Here is a 25,796-nt window from a genome sequence, read left to right as displayed (position 1 = left end):
TATAGACAAAATACCCTTAGTTTGAGTTTTTAATCAACATTTATATTCCTTTCGGTCATTTATAATATACTCCAACAAGTTTTATTATTGATCTGAACCAACAAAGTGTAGACAATAGACATGTGCCCGCGCCACCTTCCCTGAAAAAGCGAGTGCCAAGTTAATCCTGCACCGTTTTCCAATTTGGGATTTAAATGATATTTGAGTGTCTACAGGTAGGAGCCCTATAGAGCGTTGCAGTCCCGCCCCCTACCATGGACCAGGAAATGAATCCCAATGCATTTTTCCCATAGACATTTCAAAAAGTATTTATTTAAAGACGGTTACGCCGCGGACAAAGCCAACTCGAGTCGTGACAACTCATGACAACAGTGTAACACAAACAATATTTTGGACCAAACAAATAATTACAAAGAAGAAAAACAACAAAAAGTGTTGTAACCTGCCGTTTTTTCTTCTTTCTAATCATTTGTTCGGCCCATAAAATTGTGTTTGTTGTCATGATTTGTCACGACTCGGCTTTGTCCGCGGCGTAAACGTCTTTAAAAAAATACTTTCTGAAATGTCTATGAGGAAAATGAACGGAGAATCATTTCCTGGTCCATGGTAGGGGGCGGGACTGAGGCGCTCTATACACAAAGCAACCAGAAAAATATGATAAAATAGGGCTCTTAGGCCTTTAGGCTATGGTACAAACCAGAAACTCCAGTTTGTGAGCAGTGGCTGAGCATTGTGGAGAGATATTTGTAATGGAGAAACTAACTCCACCACCTCTCCCCCTCTCATGGAAGTATTTGACAATATATAGAGTTACAACACAAACTTTGATGAGGCAGTATTGCTTTGTTTTGGAGTTACGTTTCTTCCCGACAGCAGAGATATACAACGTTTCGGCCTCCTTCTCCCTGCTCAAAAAACCTTTCATTCAAGGCACTAAATGATACCATGTCTCGCTAGATTAGTTTTTGAATGTATTTGCCACTGTTGACCTGCATTTTTGCCATGAAAATTGTGTAAGTGTCGTTGCTGTTGTTGTTGCCGTTTGTTTTTACTGTTGTTGAGGCCGAAGACAAATTTCCACAGGTGGACAATAAATTAAACTAACTAACTTGCAACAAAACCTGGTTGAGGAATGGGATGCCATCCCACAGTAAAATGTGTCTAGGTTGGTGACCAGGATGAGGAGGTGCCAAGCTGATTTTGGATATTCTACCCACTAATGAGTTCCATAACACGGAGTGGAAAAATTGTGTTGTTTTTTCCTTATTACTATGGGAGAGTGCAATCATCCAATCCACTAAGCAACTTAAAGCAAGGGTTGAATACCAACCATTTGCCATTTTGGCACATTTGTTGGAGGTGCTTACCCACATATTTAGCAGTATTGCTCATTCCACGAATGCCCGATCCTTACAATCTATACCTTGATTAAAATGATATAAAACGTAATTCCAATTGGTATTATCAAAGTGGAGAAATAATGGACCAAAGTTAAGTTTTCAAACTTTTATTGCCACGTTTATATTTTTAAATGGTATCTTTTGAGTTTTTATTACATAATACTTACTCTGGTTTATTTGTCAGGTATAGGATTCAAAAAGATCAAAGTACGAAAAAAACTAAAACTAAGCATTTTCACCAAAATAAAAACTAGAAAACCCGCTCTAAAAACGAACTAAAACGAACTAATTTAGAAAATAAAATGTGAAAACTAACTAAAACTAAACTATAATGAAAAATCCAAAACTATTATAACCTTGGTATCAGGGATGTGCCGATGAGACATTTTGGCCGATCGATACAATTAATTGGTGTTATGGCCGATAACAGATATTACCGATGTCGATATGATCTCATGCTGTATTGAAAAAAATTATAATAATTTTGTCCATTCTGAAAAATACATGTAACAGGGTATCTGCACTGCAGGCTTAGGCAAGTCAGATTTAACTTAAATACCTTTATATTTATTATTGTGAGCTTGTAGATCTGTTCAAGCTGTTACTTTGGGCTTGTTTATCTTGTTTAAGACAGACCGATAATTAATCGGTCTGATTGATTAATCGAACCGATGCCGATTAATCTAAAAACAACTAGAATCAGCCGATACCGATGTGTTTGCCGATTAATCTCCCATCACTACTAGGTACCCTCACAAAAAACATGCAGTAATCCTGGCCTCTAAACTACCTCCAGCTGGCCAGCCGGGGCACCTGATGGAGGGGAAAGGAACTGGTCGAAATAACGTGTTCCTTCAACGCTCTACGTCCGGCCGGGGAAACTCACTCCTGTCAGGTGAAAAGCAGCTTGGACTCCTCATGCATAGAAGGAAACATTAAGTCAGTCCGCTGACCCCCCCCCCCCCCCCCCAGAGGAAGTGTAGCGCCCAGGATTACATTACATAATTGACACTGGGTGAAAAAAATGGGCTGAAAAAAAACCTGGAAGTCAAAAGAAAAAGTTGTCGTTTTCACGTTCACAGCCTTTACACAAAGACAGCAAAGTTTTATGGCTGAAAATTGAACACTAAAGAGCCGTACAACAAATATAATAGTGACAATGCTGTTTGATAGTGTCCATTTAAGTATCCCCTTTAACAACCTACAACCTCCTGCTGATACTCTGAACATAATTTTTTTATAGTGCATTAATGAGGCAGAAACCAAGTCATCAACATTAGCATGTGCAACATTAGGACCTTTCACAACACAAATGTTCTATCACAGGCTTGGGGGTGGCTGTGAAATCCACTCGTGCAGAGAGAGGACAGAAGTGCAGGAGTGGCAGAGGTGTGGGGGTTGCCGCAATTTGATATTTTTTTTAAATAATGGGTTGAATCTAGAGTTGCAAACTTGCAACACCCTGCATTGACAGCCCATTCATCCAAATAGAAAAGTCAGATCTGCTTGTATTAAACAACTTTCAAACTGCACAGCGTTTGTTTCATAAAAATCCACCGTAGAATGAAAAAAAGATGATATTTTTTGATGAATGGGCTGTCAATGTTGCAACTCTAGATTCAACCCATTATAAAACAACCACACCCGTGTGAAGTGAGTGGCGCCCTTATCATCGTACATCATCATGACGTATAGACACTATGCCTATTTGCTCAGACACTGACGTATAATTCTCCATTCATTGTCAATGGGAATTTAATGTTTGTGTAGGACAGAAATCTAGCGCCGCTCAAAAATCTAGTGTTGCAAAATTGCGGATAGTATGGGGGGGGGGGTGTTGCTTTTTACTGCAGGCCAGACATTGTGTTACTCTCACCATTTGACCTACTTATAACTTACTGTACCTGCAGTACCTATTACCGGCACACTAAAAGCCCTATCCTGGCTTTCAGAGAGAGGAGCCTATTACACATTAAATAGCTTTTAGAAGTTGACGACAAAATCCGACATGCATCTCTCTCCATATCCTCTGCACACCCTGCATGAAGCATGCCGCAGTGGATATTATGGGGTGACCTTGCCCGCAAGTACAGCACAATCAATACAGTCCAAATGACTCGCGCTCTTGTTCATTCTCCAGATTTGACGGTTTCGGCGACCTGACCAGCCACAAATCAATAGCTGTCAAGCTAACAAGACGGTGACAGCAATAGTAAACAAATCTAATGGAAATGTCAGTCCAAAATAAAATAACAGCCATACTAATCAAAAAGAAAAAAAGCCATCTGCTGTAGTAGACATTTGCTTTGTCAACATTGTCTAATATTAATGATAAGTGAATCTACATTTGCTTTCCAATTCCCATCAGTGGCTTTTTCCTTCACGGCAGGGTGTCACATCCTTTTGTCTAGACTAGAGTACAATTGAAGTACAAGCAGCGTATTTACCAAGGGGCCAGTGAGGCGCTCCAACGTTGAAGCACTGGGCCCTAGTGGTAAGAGGAGGGACTACAGGCGGACCTGTGGATTCATGACCGGGAAACCCCGTGCAGCTGGGCTTTAACATTGAGCGCTCGGTTGCACTTCCGCATGCGGAAGTAGACGTTCTGAGACGGTTCTTCCGGGTGCTTCAAAACGCCACTGAGCAACTTCCACTGACATGAATAGCGTGGGGGGCGGAGCTTCGCGCCAGTTCAGTCTCTATCCTTCTTTATACTCTATGGTATTTACAGTGAAGAAGTGGTCCGCACAAAGGCTTTGCTCCAACAGTGTTTGAAAGTTTCAACTTATTTCATGTCACTCTGTGGTGAAAGTTACCTGCCCAGTTAACGTCAGTCACGTGACGTGACGACCATGATATAAGGGAGGTTTTCACATACTGATTACTATCACCTAATGAAGGCCGTTCACGGCCGAAACGTTGTGTCCTAATTTTAAAATGGTGTTTTAATACAAATAAACACTGTTGGAGCAAAGCCTGTGTGCGGCCCACTTCTTCACTGTATGTACCTACCTTTGTCCAGCACCAGCCAAGAACTGGATGTGCGCAAGCCACCTGCTTTATAAACAAGCAGCGTATTTGTCATAGCCTACTCCATGTCTGAAAAGCTACGGCCTTACTCACTTTTAACCAGTCGTTAATGTTATGTTAACTGTTATGGCCATGTCGTTATAGGATTATATTATTTTCAGACATCTTTGAGAATAGGACGAGAGTGGTTCATTCCCACACATCACCTTTGAGCTGCTTGAAGTTTCATCATGTGCGAAATTGCTCATGCAACTCACCTGGGTCATTATGGGAGTGGGGAACCACAAACACCTGTAACTGTTCATCGTCCCACTCCCCAGGCTCATAGGTGATCTCGAACCCCTGCTTCCACACACCACCATCCGGGTTGTCAAACTTCAGGAGGGAGTACACATCCAACATCTAAAATAAAGCATCCTAAATATTAGTCCTGCATTCTGTAAAAAGGATTGGACAAATGTCATATTACAGATTACCTTCATAGTACAGTAGTAGCTCTGCACAAAAAGATCAGCAGCAAGCTCACCTGAAAGTCCGTTTGCGCTTGGCTAGCGGTTGCAAGCTGGCAGTCCTGTGGCTTGACGGCCAGGAAGGTGGGCCGACCGTCAAACGGCAGTACCCAAGAACCGTTGGCACTCCTGAAGGGCAGGTGGCCGCTGGGAGACACTGCCCCCGTGTCTGTGAGCTCCAGCACAGAGTCCTTTATATGGCTGATGATCTGATGGTTCTCCTCCAGAAGCTGCTCCAGCTGCTCTATGCGGTTCTGCAGAACCGAGATCTGGCTCTAAAATCCAAAATAAATACAATTTGTGTCAGAATCACTCTCTCACTAAAATCTGTTTTTAACGGCCTGATCTTACTAAGACATCATGACTGTTGTTGCAGTTGAGAAACTTTTGTAAATGTTGTTATTGTGACATAGGATTATGACTCTCTGCAAATAAAACACTATGCAATAAAACGCTATACGGATTCAGCCATTGCTGCAAATGGCACCATCAGGTTTAAATTGATTTGGACAGTGTTAATGATACCCACAGCTCATTAAGCACTTATTGGAGCTACTTTCCAAACATGATACTTCATATTCACAAACCAATACTAGGCTACTGCCAAATGATACAGCTGTTTGTGTTCCGTCTACCCTTCCCAAACAAAGTGTGTTTACAAGCAAACGCACTGATAGCCTCTCTGATTACAGGGTGAAATAAATTATGGATATATTGAGGTATATGAATTATTCAAATGAATGCACAGCTCAACAATTAGGCCCTAGAGCGATCTTCATGTTAATTGTTGCTTTGATGTAACTCAATTTAAAAATAAAAAAGGGAGAGGAGTTCTAATGGAGCCAAAATCATATTGCCTCAAAGTTAGGATAGCCTCCCATGAGATATCAAAACACCACAAACGGAGTGCAAACAGAGTACAAGAGCAATCGCAGGAAAGTGCTTTCAGACACTATCTTTGTGCTCCACTATACCAATTACTCTTACCCTTGGGAAGTTGCCGCCAGTCTGTCGTCTTGCAGGGTCGTGTTGGACTCTGTCCAACATAAGGTAGAGTGAGAACACAGCCACACAGAATATGGCTCCTCCACACACTGTAACCTGTTTCCTCAGTTTCATCCTTCAGTCCTTGGAGCAGTCCGCTTTGCTGAGATGAAAAACAATGACCTTGACTTTTCCCCCCCTCCAAAACAAGAAAGAAAAATATGTTCAAGTGGACACAGCAGCACCGCGCCACTGTGAAACTTGAAAGCAACCAGCTGCACTGATGTCAGAAATAGTTCATTTCCACCTCTCTATTGCCTTACTTCTCCATTTCACCAGATAAAACAACAGTGGAAGGGGCTTATACGAGCGATGGCAGTGGACAAAAGGTACTAAGCAGCAGGCTGTAAGCTTTGGTCGAACCGCAGCCAGCGCCGGGCTCCTTCAACGTGCTCAACCATCCAAACCTTTGAGATTGCAGGGACAGGGGGGAAAAAAGCAGCACTGAACGGCAGGGGCTCAAACAGGGAGCCTACTGTCCCTGCAGCATGGTGCACGTCTGTGTGAGCCTCTGTGTGCTCTCTTGGTCCAGTCCAACTCCCACGGCAGACTCTAATCCTCCATTACAACCAGAGTCCCCTTTCACTCAATTGGCCACCAGGGTGAAGTCATAATGGGTAAGTTAGCCGCAGCAGAGCAGAGAGAAGGGTTAACTTGGCTTGGGGAGCAGCAGCTTTTAAATCAAGGCTTTACTCTGCTCAAAGGGCAACAGGAATTAGAATGAGACAAATGTCACTCTTCTCCTGGTAGAACAGTGGAAGCATATCAACAACTGCAGCATGGGTAGGATTTTCCTCGGTTACGACTTGAAGCCGAAATCAACTCAGAGGGTGTTCTTCACCTGTCAGGGAAAGAAAATTGGTTTAATGAAGTGCTTCATGGACCTAGTACCATTTCATAGGGATGGGAAATTTACATAGAGTTACATAAGCAAATTAAATTGTGTTGCAGATTATACTTTTTCATAGGTTTCATAGATAGCTTCATAGACTTGTTTGACAGTACTATCAGTGTTGTGTACATTTTTTGTTTTGTTTACACAGATTATGTTTTCTATTAATATCTTGGATTCATGTGTATTTTCAGATATTTACAACAACTAACTCTCAGTAGTAAGGAAACTTGACGGTAGGCTCCAGTCCATATGTTCTTCTTCTCTATGCCAAATCTCTTTAAAGCTCACATTTGGTGGCCCGTTAGGGGTCCTGGACCCCCTGTTGAAAACTGATTACTGATTATTTATCAAAGATCTCATTGTGTAAATACTATTTAATGTTGTCCATATAGAGCAGACCTGTGAGAAAAGCATTGTCATGTTGTCAGAAGTACTAATAAACTTAGATTTTTGCAGTATTGAGGATGCAGCTTTTTCACTTGAGCAGAAGTAGCAGTGAAAAGGAAATGAGTAGGAGAGAGTCTGGGTTTGAGTTGATAAGCAGAGACAACAGCAACGACATTACAAGCTGCGCCCAGTGGCCTGGATTTCTACAAAGCACTTAGACAGGTGCTTGCTTGCCCCCCCCCCCCCCCCCCGTGCAAATCCAATACAATCTTAATCCAATCATTGTTGAGGCCGTCACTGACACACACACAGCCTTACCACAGAGATCTGCTATTATAGCCTAGCTGCTTGGATAAATACCACCTGCTAGGATATGATCACTACTAGTACTGCACGCCTGAAGGGCGAAAGAAAGTGCTAGGAGGATCCAGGAAGCTGTCTGCGCAATAACTCAAAAAGAAAAAAAATCAGGAGAGAAAATAGTTTTGTGCGCCTTTACACTTTCTGTGCCAGATGGCATTGATGTCGTGACTCAAGGCTGAAGCTCTGGGAGAGTAAAAGCTGAGGTGAGAATTATACAGCCAGTCAATGGCAGATACGTCAAGGAAACAAACACTACCGATTGAATTATACAGCCAGTCAATGGCAGATACGTCAAGGAAACAAACACTACTGATTGTAACAGAGGTCAATGTTGAAATATGCAATGATGATTAGTTGTTCTTAACAATAGGACCATTGTGCTCACGTGAATGGATTTGAACCCACACTGACTGACTGGCTGGATGCCAAGACAGTCCAGGTAGCCTGCCCTGAAACTTATGACATTGGTGATTGGACACACACACTTGAATCATATGATATAGAAGAAATGTGATTCTATAGTTTCTAGAAACTATGGCTAATCCTGAACAGCTGCAGCAGTGACATTACTTTAGCAAGACATATAGAAGCTTAATTTAAACCCCCTCTCCATCGCATGAGGTTGTCCCATCAAAATTAACAGATATAATACAAGCCAACTAAGCGTTGTTAGTTACTTATCTGATAGCTTAGTAGCTCTATTCTTATTTGGGCAAGGGACACCGACGTACTACGAAGTGTAAATTCAGATTTGAATCCATTGGGGTCACCTGACTGACAGGTGTAGAGAGCTAGCCTAAGATTTAGACTCTCGTAGATGTATTTATCGATTCTGACATAATGTCAGAATAGATAAATACATCTACGAGAGTCTAAATCTTAGGCTAGTAGAGAGCCATCTCTCTCACTAATGTTCCCATCATGGCTAACTAGCTTGAGCTTCCATTAGCTTAATTAGCAACAACAATAACACAGACAGCATTGTGGTATTAATGATAATGTCTACAGCTTGCATTCTGTGGTCTGTAACGTTATTATCAGCAGGCAGCACTGCTGCAGAACCCCAAGAAGCTCCACTAAAAGCGTCGCTATGTTTTAGTAGCAGCAAGTGCTAGCTAGGCGATACGTGGCTATAGCGTCAACATTAACCTAGTCTTTTGACAGGGAAAAGGGACAATAATGTGACTATACCCGTCAAACGCCAGTTATCCGGAAGGTTATCCATCCCACGGGTGTGGTGGGGATGATAAGCGCGGACGTGTCACTGTTCGCAGTGAAAGCTGCGGCAGGTTAGACATGACCATTGACCATTAGCAAGCTGAAGCCAGAGCTCTGGCTGAAGCTAAAGCGATTGAGCTGCAAAGGCTTGTGGGAACAGTGGGCTGGCTGCTGTGTGAACAACGCACTGAGCCCTGATTGGCCACAAGACTCCAGCGGGGGTTTATCCTATCTGTACTAGAAAGACAAGTTAGACAACCATCAACTTCACTGGCAGCAGCACAGAGGCAGAGCAGAGAGCACAGCACAGTCAGCACACTATTTATAACTTAAATATTACACATTACATAGTCGTGTTACACGCACACGCTTTGTTTTTGCATAGTATTTGTCTGTCAGTAAATGTTTCAATAAATTGAGTATGAAGAAGGACCACAATGGAAGTAGAGCTTTCTTGGGTACCTACTTCAAATCCTCTTTAGAACAGGTTGAAAAGTATCTTGCCACTAATAAATTAATGTACGAGTTCCAATCTGGTTTCAGAACATCCCACTCCACTGACACATGCCTCCTCTATTTGAGCGACCACATCAAACACAAAGTGGATGCTGGCAAATACTGCGGCATGGTCTGGATGCAATCCTACCTGGAGGGGAGAGAACAGATGGTGGAGGTGAACGGAACACTGCCCCCCCCCCCCCCCCCCCCCCCCCCCCCCCTCCCAGTGAGCTGTGGCGTTCCACAAGGAAGCATACTAGGGACTTTACTGTTCCTAATATATGTAAACGACATGACATCAGCTTGTGACTGCAACTTGTTCCTGTTCGCAGATGACTCAGCACTGCTGGTCTCGGACAGGAACAAACTGCAGGTTGAAAAGACCCTCAGCTCTGAACTCGGTAGAATCTGCACCTGGCTCGCTGATAACAAACTATCCTTACACCTGGGAAAAACTGAATCAATTCTCTTCGGATCAAATAGTAATCTCAGCAAGGCAGATGGCTTCTTGGTTAGAGTGGGTGACAATATTATCACACGAAAAGATGAAATTACCTACCTAGGTTCCATCCTGGAGGCTAATCTTTCCGGTGATAAAATGGCCAATTGGCCACCAACGTAATCAAAAAAGTCAATCAAAGAACAAGATTCCTTTACAGGATCTCCTCACTGGTCAACAAAAACACCTTGAAGACCTTAACAGGAGCCCTCGTACAAGGTTTCTTCGACTATGCATGCAGCTCTTGGTACCACAGCACCTCAAAGGCCCTTAAAACAAGGCTCCAGACCTCCCAAAACAAACTGGTCAGGCTCCTACTTGGCCTCACCCCCCGAACCCACCTCACCCCTGCCCACTTTGACAGGCTGGAATGGCTTAGGGTCGACGACAGAGTACAGCATCTTGCAATGGGTCTGGTCCACAAGATTCGATACACCACCATGATAACCATGTACCTAAAAACTTTCTTAATGTTAACGAAGTCCACACCCACAACACCAGAGGGAGTGCAACAAACCATGTACAACCCAGATTCGGCACAAACAAGGGACTAAATTATTTTCGCTCCTATGCCACCAAAATGTGGAACGCCCTACCAACAGTCATTAAGACATGCGAATCCCTTGACTCCTTCAAAACCGTTTCGTTACTAATTCCATTGACAATTACCATTACCAACTTTGTTTACGGTAATAAACCTCCATGGTTTACTACTCTCTTATTGTTTCATATTTATAACATCTCCATTGAATGCAACTGCTCTAAAAAATTAATGAAACAGAATTCCTGAGAGCATTCTCAGTGGGCGGCTGGAATGATTTCTTGCTCAACAATAGAGCCAAATGAACGAGAGCATGTACAGAACACCCAGTGCATGGTTCTTACTGTTTATCACTTAATGGTACTTCAAACGGATAGTGAGTTATGTCATATATCATGATGTCACAGGACATATTTTGTAGTGTTCTTTGATGTGGGCGTGGTAATCTTGTTGTGATTTCGGTTGACCACTGTGTACGAGTGGTCCCTTAATTTGGAAGATGGGGGGAAAAAAGAGACAGACAAATAAATGTTGTATCACAACCTAACAAAATTGTACGATACCAAACAAGAGGAAAACACTTTTTTAAATAATAATCAAGTGACTTACCTCAGTTTGGTATATCCCACGTTCCTATGAGACATAGAACAAACAACATACAACAGAACAAACTAGGATAAGAATAAGGATGACCTTACTGGCGGCATCTAATAGATCATAATAATAGTCAACAACAGTCAGCTACATAGACATTAGATGGCCATGGACAAATCACAACACTAACCAGGGTTCTATTGTCCCTGACTGTCTCTCTGACACACTTTACTTGAGCTATTGCTATTTGCAGGTTCAAACAGTGCTGCCTGCAGTCATGTACCAGAAAAAACATGAGCTGAACCACAGAACAGTTCAACCTGAAAAACCCAGTGTCGTATGTTGCAAGATAACACCTTAATTGCCCGTGGTAATGGATTAAATATCCATTACATTATAGTGCGATAATGGTATGCTTCTTTGAAGGACAGCCACGGGACTATTTTATAAACTCCTTTAATTTTCTTTTGTGGAAACTGGAGCTTAGCTGTGACTTCAATAATTAATTAGAAAGCTGTTTGTCAGTCAAACAAAGAAAACAGATGGTTTTGTTTGGGGCTTCTTGACTTAGTCACGACAGTGGCACGGTGGCCACTTTTTCAGTGGCACAATTCCTTGGAGCTTAGCTCATTTTGATCTCGCCCTGCTATTGTTTCTTGTCACAAGTGACAGATTGTTGCAGACTCTATGTAGAGTAGACACTCCACAGTCCACACAATTCTGGACAGACAGACATATGGGCTATTTTTCAGTGATGAAAAGTACTCGATTCAGAGTAAAAAAGTACAATCTCTCACATAATATTGTCAGGAAGAAATGTTGATGCAGGTGCTTGTGTGTATTTTCTATAAACAGCTTTTGTCCCCACACGTCTCAAGATTTGCCATTGACAATGAATGGAGACATTAGGTTAAAATTCCGCTAAATATGAGACATTAAACGCCATTGACATTGAAGGGAAAATGTACGTCATATGTAAACGAGCAAATCAGCTAACCAATCACAGGCAACAGGCATTCTGATTGATCAGTATGAGATGATGCATGATGATGTACGATGATAAGAGCGCCCCTCACTTCACATGTGTGATTTTTGTAATGTCCATGCAGGAACAGGCCCATTCCTCAGGGTGTGGTCCTTGTCTACGGCTATGTCTGATTCTTGTGGATCTCTTGTGGTTCTGTCGAGTAAGATGTCTCACACTGACTTCGTCACTTATTAGCGCCTGCCCACGTTGGATATCTGACCTTTACTTCCACCTCAAGTCACAGTGTGGCCATGGTAACTGGAGGGACACAGCAGGCACACAACAATAGGGGAGCTTGACAATAATGGAGGAACACCCTGTGCTAATATAACTCAGAGAGAGTACACATTTGCAAACGCTCTTGAGTTACAAATGGATTAATTCATAGGATTTTTCTGTGTAGTGACGGAGTATCCCTGCATGGGGATTTGCAGAGTGCCATGCTGGTTCTAAGAAAGGCAGCCTCCTGATGAAAAGACTTTCAACATTTGTAAAGGGTTTAACACTACTAGACCCGTGCCCGGCTGTAGAGCACCGAGTCTGTAATGATGGAATATGGAGATCCATGAGCCACCCGGCTATGCAATACCCGCTGTACCCGTGTCAGAGAACCCGTTTCACCCATCTGTCTGTGTCCCTTTTATGCCCATACAGTATATGGAGATTTCTGTATCTGTCTCTCTTTATTCCTATATGGAGTTCTGTCAGGCATGCCCAAATATGAAGTGTCAGAATTAACAGGCCACTAAGGCCAACTCCATATATGGAGATGTGAGATGTCAGAACATATTTGTGATGTCAGAACAGGCCAGCTCCATATATGGAGCTTGGGCAGGGGCCCTGTCCAGAGCCCGGGCAGAGGCCTTTTGTGGTGGTTCTGGACAATCGTGGGTGCGACCGACTCGACAACGGGCACTGCACCCCCTGTGGGGGTGTGGAACGTGTGTGTCGAATTTGAGACTTGATGCATTATATACCACCATAAGTCAGACCACATCACTGAATGCCTGTTAGATGGTCCATATTTATGGATCTAACTGACACAAGTCTGACAACATAGGCTCCATCTTTGGGTATGAGTGACATTGGGACTCCATATATGGATATATGTCTGACACTGGGATGACACGAGCACTGCAGCCAACGATATAAAGGCAAGGAAATATCAGAGATGGTGGTGTCAGAGTTTCATCGATCTCCACCACACAAACCAGAGTATTTGGCCTTACTTCCAGCTTACAAGATACAACCCAGATATACTTATGTGCTTTTCTTTCAGCCTCTGCTACATCATCCTGTAACCACTTGGATATCTCGGTTAAAATTCTGCTTGGACACAGCAGCAGATCTTTCTTGGCCTAGGTTCAAATAACCAGTTGTGCTACGGTAATTGTCTCCACCAGGCCGAAGGCATGGGGAGAGAGTATGTTTTGCACTCCGTCCGTGTGTGTGTCCGTCCGTCCGTGTGTGTGTCCTTCCGTCCGTCTGTGTACAGCTAATCTCCGGCACCGTTAACCCGGTCGATGCCAAACTTTGCACACACACTCCCTGGATGCCAACGATGAACCTCTGCCCCGCATTTTCCAGAACGGCCTTTTATAGCGCCACCAGGAGGCCGACTTTTGTAAAACACACTTTTTGATATTACTCCTCCAGATTCTGTCCAAAAATCTCACAAATCGTTACACAGTATCTCTATGGTCATGTGCTCAAGTCGGATCTGTCCGATATTTCATATTCCATCCTAATTGGCTATAATTGGCTTTCACAGTTTGCAAGATTGCCCCGTTTTGAACAAAAGCTTCAAATCATGAACACAGCATGCAATTTACGTGAAATCTTTCACACATTTTCTTACTAGGCTGAGGAATATATCCCACCCTTTTCACATTGGCCTGTTATAGCGCCACCAACAGGTAGATTTTTGCAAAACACATTTTTGGAACAAAATGCCTCAAATCATCCAATTGCCATCAAAGGCAACATGTTTATATTACTCCTAAACATTTTTCCAAACATCTCACACAGTCCTATCCTCCTGGTGGAGACCTGTGCCCAGAAGGGCACTTTTTCTAGTTTTCAAAATGTGTTCCCTTTCCTGCATAATAATTTGTAAACAGTGTAATTTTCTAACGTCCTCCATTTTGTAATTTTATTTATCTTATTTAATCATTGTGTTGCTTGTTAACAATAAAATGCTACACCGACCCATGAGTCAGTAAGTACTATATATTTGGTATATTGGTATAGGCTATATTACTAATGTTATACTTGAGTATTTTCCATTTTTGACACGTGTACTCATACATCTCAGGGGCAAATGCACATTTCAATTAATTGAAAGCTTACTTAATTATGCAGACAATAATAAAAATAAGCCTCAGCTTACCACATCTGCAAAATAAAAGTTACCGGTATGAACACAATGTGTAATAAAAAGTATTTTAGCTATTACCATTTGCCAGTAGGCCTATATTTTAGTTCCAAAACTTTTTTTAACTTTCACTCAAGTAGAATTTTGAATACAAATATATTATATATTCATAAATAATATGTGAATAATGAAGTGAAACGAGTGTCAGGCTAGGCCTCTATAACAAACTATTTCTACTCCTATACATGGTAGGCTATTGCTACTTTTAAAACAAGCAGCCCACCACCACTGTGTTGGAAATGAATGGTCTCTAGTATTCACCAGCAACCCGGAATGAAAATATAACCAAATAGGTCCATGATATGTGAGATAGAGATCCTTCTGTTCTGTTTGTTCTGTCCTGAAGGCTGAAGCTACATGCCTTTTATGGTCTGGTCTGGAGGGGGGGCGGGGCTGGTAGTAAGCGTCATCATCGTGCTGCCGAGCGACACACCAGGAAGCATAACACATTTTGGCAGAAGTTTAATACGTTTTTTTGTTCACAGAATATAAAATACAAAGTTTATTCCATCTGGCACACTACTGCGTCCCGAGACACATTGAAAATGAGCGTTGATGAAATACAAAAGGTAAGATAACAGCATACATAGACTAAAAACGTGAAGTCCTTGCGTTGATATATCTCATTACACGTTAGTAACCTAGGCGATCACATACACACATGTATTTCGTGTATATATCATGTCTTTGTTGTCATGCCATAACGTTATAGCTAGCCTATTCATATATTATATTCCCTCTTTTCTACTTGTGTGTTTCCCTGTAGGACCATGCAGCCTTGAGAGAGGAAGGGAACAGGCTCTTCAAGGCAGGAGACATGCAGGGTGCTATAAGCTGTTACACCAAGGCATTGAAGATCAGTGATAGTGGAACAGAGACTGGTATTCTCCATCGCAATCGCAGTGCTTGTTACCTCAAGATGGAGGATTACAAAAAGGCAGAGGCTGATGCCTCGAAAGGTAAAGTGCATATTTTAGTCTTTATTAGACACGGAATCAGAATGCATACCCTTCCCCCAAAATGCAAAACCTGTGTAAGCTTTAGTGTGATGTGATGTACATTCATTTTGTAGATTATACAGTGGCAATCCAGAATTGGTTTTAATGAATAAATTGATACTTTAACCAATCTGTGTAGTAGAGTCTGTTATAGCTCTGGTCCATAGCATGATGATCCTAAAGGCTAAAGGCCTATTCATAGTCCAGTTTTCGGTGAAGAGGTGACCACCAAAAGGGGTTAGTAAAAACAGAGATGTGTTGTGTGAGCGTCATGTTGTAGTTTGCAGTGGTCACCTCTTTACTGAAAACTGGACTATGAATAGGCCTTAAGTCTGTTATATAAGTTAACTATTAACTAGCACATTTGTATAACTTGGAGGTGGTCTCCATACTCTTCCATTGAGAATGTCAATGGTTGTTGACAGACTTGACACTTATAGTTGACAAGTAGCCCTGCCTGAAGCCCATAAGCCTGATATATCCACTGGCCGAGGGCAGATTTCCTCTTGCATTGCGGCAGCCATTTGGTTTCCTACACTACTGTAGATACCCGGATTGGGGATTGTAGCTATAATATAGAAGAAGTGATTGCATTGATTGCATTATATAATTTGTCTCTGTCAATGTGAAATGCACTTAAATAAACACAACTTGTCTTCACTCCACACAGCTCTAGACAATGACCCGGGTGATGTCAAAGCAAGGTTCCGAAGGGCTCAGGCTTTTCAGAAACTGGGTCGGCTAGACCAGGCATTTATGGATGCACAGAGGTGTGCTCAGCTGGAACCCAAAACCAAAACATTCCAGGATCTCCTCCGGCTGTTGGGAGCACAAATCCAGCAGAAGGTGATCTTTCTTTTTGAGAGTCGGGTTACTGGGTTTGAATGGCTATGGTGCTTTCTATGATCTTAATAACCATGGATGAGCTTTTGTTAACAACTGTCCCTTTTATCCTTTACCCTATAGTCGTTGCAGCTGAACTCCACAGATGCTAGAGTAGAACAGATGTTCTCCCTCCTCTTGGATGCATCTGCGAAAGAGTCTGATAAGCAAAAGGTAAGGTTCCTCCTCAACTCTCACTAGTGTTAGTGTTAACCAACTAACTAACAGTAACCCTAGTAATAGAAACAATGATACTAACGTATAGTCCCTGCTGCTCAGAATAGAACAGTAGTTGTATCACCAACTACAAAACAATATACTACCGTTAGTCCCTGCTGTTCAGAATAGAACAGTAGTTGTATCACCAACTACAAAACAATGACAGGTTTGTAGCAAGTGTTCCTTAGCAGGGGAAAGTTCTCTAGTGTTAGTGTTAAGTTAACTAACACTAGTGTACTAGTAACTCCCAAGAGTATACAAAACAAATGGGACCAAAAGCGCCCTTACTGGTCCATTTGGTTCCATTTGTACACTCTAAACAAAAGCCTAGTCAGACCAACGTTTGTGATGAGACGAAATTGTTGCAACAGAATCCCACAAACTATGGTTTGCAACATTCTAAAAACTGTAAAGTCCACATCAAAGCGATGATTTATAGAGGGTATGCGCATAAAGTGGATGGCAGATCGAGTGGCAAAGTGAGTGGTAAAGTGAGTTTAACGTAATTTAATGTAGTTTAATGCAATCAGATTTTTCTGTTTGGTTGTATGGGTTGTCAAGGCCAGAAAGTAGTTTTTTGACACTCGGTCAGTAGGTGTTCCTGCATAACTTCCGGCGTGCAGCTGCAGCGCAAGAGAAGGGAGAGGGAGGGGGCCAGGGGGAAGTGTGCGCAGAGAAAAAAGTAAACACAAGTTTAGTTTACAATTAAAGATCCACATTTAATCTCTGCATTAACAAGGATTTAAGGATATGCTTATAATGCTTACAAGAATAGTTCCTACTCCCTACAGCCATGGAGTATTTTTGTTGTTTTTCTTTCTGACGGAAAATACTTTTAATGAGCTCCTGCTGCGAGCACAACAACTTCAGGTAGGCTAATCAATATGATCATGTATTAATCCGATGGTGTCGCCTGACGAATATAGACGATCGTCGATCCACAGGCTCCCAATGTGTATTGATGCTTGTGGATCAACTGTTGCCAAACAACACCAGGTGGATTCAATCGCGGGTCGAAGCGAACTCTGCAGTAATGCTTTTTCTTTTCTTTTTTCTTTTTCCCCTCAAAACCGAGGGGAAAAAGAAAGGCGTAAAGGCGGTCCGTAAAGGCGTATTGAACCGTGCAAGGAGTACCGAACGGTTCAGTTTTAAGCCGTAAACCGCTGCACCCCTACTTCCGGTTATGATGTATCTCAGGCTTTTACTCTGTCTTTGCACTGATTGTGTGATTAGATTTGCACCTCACTTTCATGTCTTTATCTGTTCATTTAGGCTGCACAGAACCTGGTGGTGTTGTCTCGAGAAGATGCAGGTGCTGAGCAGATCTTCCGTAATGATGGAGTGAAGCTGCTTCAGAAGCTGCTGGGTTCCAAGCAGGAGGAGCTGTTGCTGTCTGCTCTGAGGACGCTGGTGGGGTTGTGCACAGGACATCAGTCCAGAGTAAGTATTTACTGATCAGAAGTTTGCCCTATTGTATATCTATGTTTTACAAAGTTAAATCGATGTACACTATATACATTTTGATGAACTAATAACACCCTAATTGTCATTTCTCCAGACCATGGCCATAGTGAATGAGTTGGGAATGGAGCAGCTGTGTGCAGTCATGGGATGTGAGACGTCCACCGTGTCTCTGGCTGCCTGCCACCTGCTGCAGGTGATGTTTGAGGCCCTGACTGAGGGCATGAACCGAGAGATCAGAGGGAAAGACGAGGCCATCCTCCCTGGTGAGATTGGAATCTAATGATAGACACATACATTTAAATATCACAACCTGATAAGTCAGTCGATCCAAATGAGCGAGAATCAAATTGAATCGAGGCCTCAAAATCAATAAATTGTACCTGCTGTTGGATGTGACACTGCAGCTAAAAAAGAGCCACTCGATTCCAGAAGGGTACATTACAACACACCAGCTTCAGTTTTCACACCTGATTATAATTGTCTTTTATTTTTATTTTTTTAATAGTGTGATTTAAAAACAACTAAATTGAAGTAAAATCAACTTGTGGATTTGAACTACCCGGAGAATTCTGGCCTTAAACCTATTATAGATGTTTGACATATTTTCTGCATTCTCCATCTGGTATTTATTTAATCATCAACTGGCCATGTGGATTTTGATACAGAACCATCCAAGGAGCTGCGGTCCATGTTGCGGCACCTGTTGGAGATGATACCATCATCTAGTGTATCGGGCCCTGGCAGAGACAGCGCCATAAACCTACTGGTCAAACAAGTGCCTCGCAAGTCCCGAAAAAACCCTGACAACTCTGTCACATTATGGGTGATAGATCAAGGTACGAGACAAACCCATCACACATTCTTGAATTCCTAAAACTTTCTTTCTTTGATGAATACAGGGAGTATTCACTATGAGAATATATTGTTTTGTGGGTATATTTAGTATTTTGTGAGAATTCAGCAAAAATTGTTCTTTATCAAAGATGGACAGTCATTTGGTTGATATTATGAAGGATTACCGTTATGAAAATATCCCTCTGTCTCCTCCTGCAGGACTGAAGAAGATCCTGGTGGTGGCAGGAACAGTCCCTGAACTTTCAGAAGGACCACCTCTCACAGAAAACTCCCACATGAGCTGCTCTGTGTTGCTTAGCAAACTGTATGATGACCTCAACAGTGACAAAGAGAGGGACAACTTCAACAAGCTATCGGAGGAATATGTCCAGTGAGTTTACTGCCCACGATTCCTTGTTATTATATTAGGTATAATATTCCCCCTACACATGGGAAATCAAACATCTAATTTCTCACTCAGTCAACGGAGAATCCTCTATGGAGAGATTTTAGACTAGGGTGACCAGATGTCCCATTTTGGCCGGGATATCTCTATAATACTAATACTAAATACTAACACTAAATATCTCTAAAACACTATGGGCAGTATTATGCGTGTCTTAAGTACCAGGTCTTATTACTTAACTTAAGACCTGGAGGCGTGATCAATGCCATTTGGCTATTCTGAGTGGCCAAACAGCATTGACCACGCCTCCAGGTCTTAAGTTAAGTAATACGACCTGGTACTGACACGCATAATACTGCCCTATGTCTTGGTTTTCAACATTTGCTACAAAATTGTCCTGGTTTTTGCCAGATATAAAATAATAGGTTATTTTCAATTGTTGCATAGACGTAGACTGCTGTTTGTCAGTCAGGGTTGCCTGTATGCAACACGCATGGTGCGTATACATGAATGTGTGTGCACGGCAAATGTGCACATTGATTTAAGGGTCCCGGACTTAAGGTGTTGAATATATGGTCACCCTATTGACTACAGGGCTACTCTGCTGCAATGATTTATGAATGGGGGAAATGTTTGGCGACTAATAGAGTTCTAACAAAGAGGTAGGAGCGCACACCAATAGTGGGGAGGTGCTGACCACGGGAGACAAACTTGGTCGCACAACTCAACAATGCAAAAAAACTTTTATTTTAAGATGACCAACGTTTTGGCACAGGGTAGGGGTAGATACCCTGAAGAAGGCATTTTGTGCCGAAACGTTGGTCATCTTAAAATAAAAGTTTTTTTGCATCATGACTACGAGTTGCGCGACCTGCTTCTTTTTCAAGACTAATAGAGTTCTGTTGTTCTATGCAGACAACAATTCAGCAGGCATGATCTGGAGAGCAAGCTGCGGGCCATCCAGACTGTGTCGGTGCTCCTCCAGGGACCCAGCGACGTGGGGAACAGAACTCTGGAGCTGTCGGGCATGATGGACGCAGTCATCGCTCTCTGTGCCTCCAAGGATATAACCCACCAGCAGGTAGCCGTGGAGGCACTGATCCACGCCGCGGGCAAGGCCAAGAGAGCGTCCTTCCTCACGGCCAATGGCGTGGCGCTTCTGAAAGACCTCTTCAAGACGAGTGAGAATGACAGGATACGTGTGAGGGCACTAGTGGTAAGCTCCAGAAAAGCATCTCTAGTTTTATGGTCCTCATTCGAAGGTTAAGAGCAAAGAATAATAATTATAGTACACGTAGTTGAAATAATTGGGTTTTTTTTGGGTTTGTGTGACACAGGGTTTGTGTAAACTGGGATCTGCAGGAGGGACAGATTTCAGCATGAAGCAGTTTGCGGAGGGATCCACGCTGAAACTGGCCAAGCAATGCAGGAAGTATGTTCTGGATAATATCTAGAAATGTTATTTAATAGATTTCTATGACATGCCATGTCCTGTTTTCTTGGATGTAAAATAAGGGGTTATATGTCTCTGCTTTAGGTGGCTATGTAATGAGTCTCTATCGGCATCCTCTCGTCGGTGGGCGGTAGAAGGCCTGGCATACCTCACCTTTGATGCTGATGTGAAGGAGGATCTGGTGCAGGACAAGAATGCACTTCAAGCCATGTTTGAACTAGCTAAGGTTTCACAGTCTTTGCATTATGATCATTGCAAGTCATTATTTAAAAGAAATATATGTATTTTGTTCCATTGTGAATGCAGTGTTGCGTGTCATCATTAATACCATAATTTGCTAAAGTACCTGCATTTATTTTTCTTGACACAGTAATGGTGTGACTAAATGTGTGCGCTTTACGTTCTCGCAGTCTGAAGACAAAACAGTACTGTACTCAGTGGGCTCCACGTTGGTGAACTGCTCCAACAGCTACGATGTGGAGAAGCCAGACCCTCAGATGGTGCAACTGGCCGAATACGCAAAGCAGCACATCCCAAAAGAACACCCCAAGGTGCTGTCATTTTTATATTGCATTTTTATTATCGACACTTGGTTCTCTGTGAGCTCCATAGTTGATGTCTACAAGCACACGGCGTGTTGCATTGCAGTTTGAACAAGTTCCGTTTCATCCACCAGGACGCCCCTCCCTTTGTGGAGAAGAGGTTGCTGAAACTGCTGCAGGCTGGTGTGGTTTCTGCATTGGTGTGCATGGTCAAACAGGAAAGTCCTGCCCTAACAGAATCTTGCAGGGAGTGCATCGCCAGGTAGGTGCCACGTAACTGATAATAATAATAATAATAATAATAATAATAATGGATTGCATTTTTATAGCGCTTTTCAATGCACTACGTGCCAACTCAAAGCGCTTACAATGGTCCATTCATTCGGTGAAGCGGCGAACAGTCAACGCCAGCGTCCTCACTTCCCACATTCACACACCAAGGGTGGCAAGTGGCAACCACTGGAGGCAAGGTGGGGTTCAGTGTCTTGCCTAAGGACACTTCGACAGGTAGACAGGAGGAGTCGGGACTACAGATCATTGGACGACCTGCTCTACCTCCTGAGCCATAGCTGCCCCAACTGTTACTGACTGTCCTCTCCTTTCAGCTCCGTCTTTGCAGGATTTTATATGTTTTCATTTCTCACTGTAGGGTGTTCTTGGCTTTGGTGGAGCAGCAGGAAGAACGAGGCACGGTGGTGGCACACGGTGGAGGAAAGGTTAGAGCACCCTGATCCATTATTATGCCACCTACAGTAGGCCTGTCACTTCGTGATGTGATCATCAATAGTTGTGCCCACTAAGACGTCTGCCCACTAAGACGTCTGTCTTAGTGGGCAGAATTTATGTTGGTTGAAATCAGGTGATATTCTGGGCCAGACCTGACTAGTCTTGGTTTGACTTGATTTGGCCCCAATAGACACGTCACTAATAAGTCAAGGTCCTGACAATGTTCCAATGTTCAATGCAAAAAAAAACCTATTAAATCGTCAACTTAAATTTGTAATCGTGACAGCCCTAACCTACAGTAGGCAATAGGCATACTGTACACTTTGTTCAACAACGTGGCTAACTGTCAGCATAGACGAGAACAAAGCATGCACAGCCACAACTTAAAAAGCCAGGTGCTGGGCAGAAGCAAACATCACAAAATAAAACAGTCCACACAATGACAAGCTCCAAAGATATTATTTATTACCACAATAAATGATACCTTTGGATCTTGATACGGTGTCTGAATAGAGCCTCATTCCTGTTGATATTTTGCCTCTGCAGGCTCTGATCCCACTGGCATCCGAGGGCACAGATGTTGGAAAACAAAAGGCAGCGCAAGCCCTGGCAAAACTCGTGATCACCACCAACCCCGAGATTGGATTCCCGGGAGAAAGGGTGAGCGGGGGTCCGGGGGATGCTGTAATATTTGCCACTTCAGTTAAATACATTTAGTTACTTTATGAATCCTTCACTGAGAATGAGAAAACATCTCGCTCTCTCTTGTGTTGTCAGATTTACGAAGTGGTGCGACCCCTTATCAGTCTTCTGAGTCTGGAATGCACAGGGCTGCAGAACTTTGAGGCTCTCATGGCCCTCACCAATCTGGGTGGCATCAGCGAAAGGCTCAGGTGAGCCACTAGGGGGAGGTCTCTCCTAAGAAAACCATGAAGAAAACACACACACACACACACACACACACACACACACACACACACACACACACACACACACACACACACACACACAGCTAGCCAATCAAGCCTCCTCTTTGTTCAAACATTGATCATACATACATGACATGCAAGCTATTTTAATGATTTTATTAGTTGAAAGAATAGTGATAATAGATAGTGTACTAAGACGACCTGTGTGTAATAAAACCCCCAAAATGTCCCTTCATTTTAATCTTAATTGTCAATGGTTACATTTCTCATGGATACATTTTTACCACCAACACGATTTAGATAAATATTTAGAGAGCTTGTGTTTAACGTCGGAACCCGGTTTCACAGGCAAAAAATCATCAAGGAGAAAGCTGTACCAAAAATTGAAGGCTACATGTTTGACGATCACGACCTGCTCCGAGCGGCTGCCACTGAGTGCATGTGTAATCTCATTCTTAGCTCAGAGGTAAGACGCAGAAATATTAATAGTAATAAGCCCTTTCCACACCTAAGCGCAAAACGGTCGACAGCCACGCACTTCTTAAGCTCTGCGCAGCTTAAATTCCGAGTTTTTAGACAGCTGGTGGATGGAAAAGAAGCTCCACCTCCGCGGACTTTTTGCGCGGAGGAGAGCGTTTCCGGGAATCTGGCCGTTGCGCAAAAAGTCTGCGGAGGTGGAGCTTCTTTTCCATCCACCAGCTGTCTAAAAACTCAGAATTTAAGCTGCGCGCAGCCGAGAACGGCTCTTTCGATAGTGTGGCAGCACCTATACATAATCAAATGGCATTTTACATCTGAAACAAATCTCAAGAAATCATTGAGCTTTTGGAGTTTCAATCTGTGGAAAATCTAGAGGTGCTCACAGTGAAATGTGTTGGATTTCTACTGTGTAGTATAAATGTGGCTGCTCTTGGTGTTCAGGTGCAGGAGCTGTTCCTGGCCAAGGAGAATGACCGTCTGAAGTTGCTTGTGCTCTACTGTGGAGAGGAAGATGAGAGGCTCAGGAGAGCTGCTGCAGGAGCTCTGGCCATGCTGGCAGCTCAGCAGCCTGAGATTTGCACCCGCATTCCTGAAACTGTAAGTAAAACGTGAGGGAGTGGGGTACACAATTGTCCATGTTCACAGGGAGGAAAGTCAGGTGGTCTGGACAATCTGTCACTGCACTAGGGACTCTTGACCGGTTGTTCTGGTTGCATATTCAGTGGTGGAACTGACAAGAATAGCGTGTACCTCCACATGCGTCACTGTAAGGCGAAAATAAGCTGTCTTGACGTCACACATGTTTGAGGAGACACATGGTTGTCTCTACTCTTCCCTAAGACCAACTCAACTGTAGGGGGTACCTGTGAGAAATTGGCATACTGACTAAATTGGGAGAAAAAGGGGGGGTGAGGGAATATAATAATCATAAATCATGATAAATCATTATAATCATAAAGCCAATAGCTCCTTTAACATACCACAAGAACCTGACCGCTGAGGCTCAATCAAAATGGCTGCTTTTCTCCCAGTGCAGAGGATTTGTGTGGTTAAGAGTCCCTTGGGAGTTCATTTTGTGTCTTGTCTTTTAGACTAGCCAGTGGCTGACGATCCTGCAGGCCCTGCTTCTAGTGACAACGGTGGACCTGCGTCATCGCGGGGTCGCCATTGTTCTCCACTTGATGCAGGCAGACAAGAGTCTGGCTGAGAAACTGATGGAGAGCGAGACGCTGGAGATCCTTTCCGTCATGGCCAAGGGAGGACAAGAACAAGAGGCCATCTCCACGCTAGCTCAGAGCTGTCTGGACATGGCTATAGAGTATGGCATCATCAAGAAAACAGAGGGTGAAAATGGAGAGACAGCCTAAGGACCAAGTGATAGTGTGTGTGGACATGGGTTATTGGAGTGCACAGATACTGTACTGTAAAAATAACTGGGACCAGAGGAATTATTGTCTGGCTGCCTGGCTACCCTACAGACACCCGGACATAAAGCCGGATGCACCACGCTGGATTCGAACCCACAACCTCTGTGGTGGTGGGGTGAGGGACTTTTAACAGCTTTGTGACTCATTCTGGGTGTGTATGAGTTATTCCAATGCTGACATGTCTTATGTCAACAACAAGAACCATGATTTTTCATAATGAGTATTTTATTGAAGTGGTATTGAAAAGTCTGATATTGACGACTGCTCATGCTTGTTTTCACTAGAATCATGTTCATCAAGTTATCAACAATAATGTATCACTCGACTTGGAGACCAAATACTTAAAACATTGCTTTTTATACTTTGTATTCCTGTTCCCCTGATATTACAGGTATTCTTTCTTTGCACAACACTATGCATATTTAGTTATTTACCTTCTTTTCTATGTGACAAATTATTTGGTTTGTTTTATTTTTAAAATAATATATATTCCACACTAGGCATGTAATGATTTATCGTAAATTGATTAAAATCGATTCGAACTGGTGACAATTTAAATCGATTTAATTCAAAATGTATTACGATGCAAAAAATTAAAAAAGGATCTTTGTAAGAGAATTTGGTACCGCACTTTGGTACCGTACTTTGTAAGAGAATTATTTTTTAAGTCTAAAATAATAATAGTTCAGTGAATCGTTACATGCCTACTCCACTCAATTTCCAATATTTACTGTTTGTAAATGTAAACTTGAAGCATAATAAAATGTATGAAGCTGCTATATATTTTTTTCATGCTGAACATATCGTTGGTTTTTATAAATGAATAACCTACTTGATCATACTACAGCGTCACTCAAAACTAGACAAGCTCGGAACATCGCGAAGCGACACATTTTGAACTTGTAGATCTGTCACTTTTGAATCCTGAAAATAAACTCTTTTGGACATAATGAGGTTTCTATCCGACAGACGATAAGCATTATAAATGGGTGTTTAC

General features: G+C 42.7%; 2 protein-coding genes across 2 annotated transcripts in view; one reads left to right on the top strand and one right to left on the bottom strand.

Annotated features, from left to right (window-relative positions):
* The window catches only part of man2a2 (mannosidase, alpha, class 2A, member 2), a 40,619-nt gene extending 31,621 nt beyond the window's left edge, over positions 1-8,998 (bottom strand). The window contains exons 1-4 of the mRNA XM_079500811.1: positions 8,820-8,998; positions 5,927-6,824; positions 4,957-5,214; positions 4,688-4,832 (exon numbers count right to left, since the gene is read on the bottom strand). Of these exons, the coding sequence (XP_079356937.1) occupies positions 4,688-4,832; positions 4,957-5,214; positions 5,927-6,058 (535 nt within the window). The 5' untranslated portion in view covers positions 6,059-6,824; positions 8,820-8,998. The remainder of the gene's footprint in view (positions 1-4,687; positions 4,833-4,956; positions 5,215-5,926; positions 6,825-8,819) is intronic.
* Positions 8,999-14,836: 5,838 nt separating this feature from the next.
* On the top strand, positions 14,837-25,576 carry unc45a (unc-45 myosin chaperone A). Its single transcript, XM_079501364.1, has 19 exons — positions 14,837-15,008; positions 15,206-15,398; positions 16,108-16,283; positions 16,404-16,493; positions 17,811-17,978; positions 18,097-18,265; positions 18,668-18,838; positions 19,056-19,227; positions 20,158-20,458; positions 20,580-20,674; positions 20,780-20,921; positions 21,106-21,246; positions 21,372-21,499; positions 21,887-21,953; positions 22,510-22,623; positions 22,741-22,856; positions 23,241-23,358; positions 23,814-23,969; positions 24,464-25,576. Exons 1-19 carry the CDS (start codon positions 14,985-14,987, stop codon positions 24,737-24,739), a joined length of 2,817 nt encoding a protein of 938 aa, XP_079357490.1. The 5' UTR covers positions 14,837-14,984; the 3' UTR covers positions 24,740-25,576.
* Positions 25,577-25,796: the final 220 nt, after the last annotated feature.

The sequence above is a fragment of the Electrona antarctica genome, assembly GCF_951216825.1.
Source record: "Electrona antarctica genome assembly, chromosome: 5".
Lineage (NCBI taxonomy): Eukaryota > Metazoa > Chordata > Actinopteri > Myctophiformes > Myctophidae > Electrona > Electrona antarctica.
This window is presented reverse-complemented; position numbering and strand designations above follow the sequence as displayed.

Excerpts from the sequence above, each read along its gene's own strand:
- unc45a (XM_079501364.1), top strand. The coding sequence starts at position 14,985 with ATGAGCGTTGATGAAATACAAAAG. Across the intron at positions 15,399-16,107 it reads AGAGGCTGATGCCTCGAAAG|CTCTAGACAATGACCCGGGT; the intron begins GTAAAGTGCATA and ends CACTCCACACAG. Across the intron at positions 18,266-18,667 it reads AGACGAGGCCATCCTCCCTG|AACCATCCAAGGAGCTGCGG; the intron begins GTGAGATTGGAA and ends ATTTTGATACAG.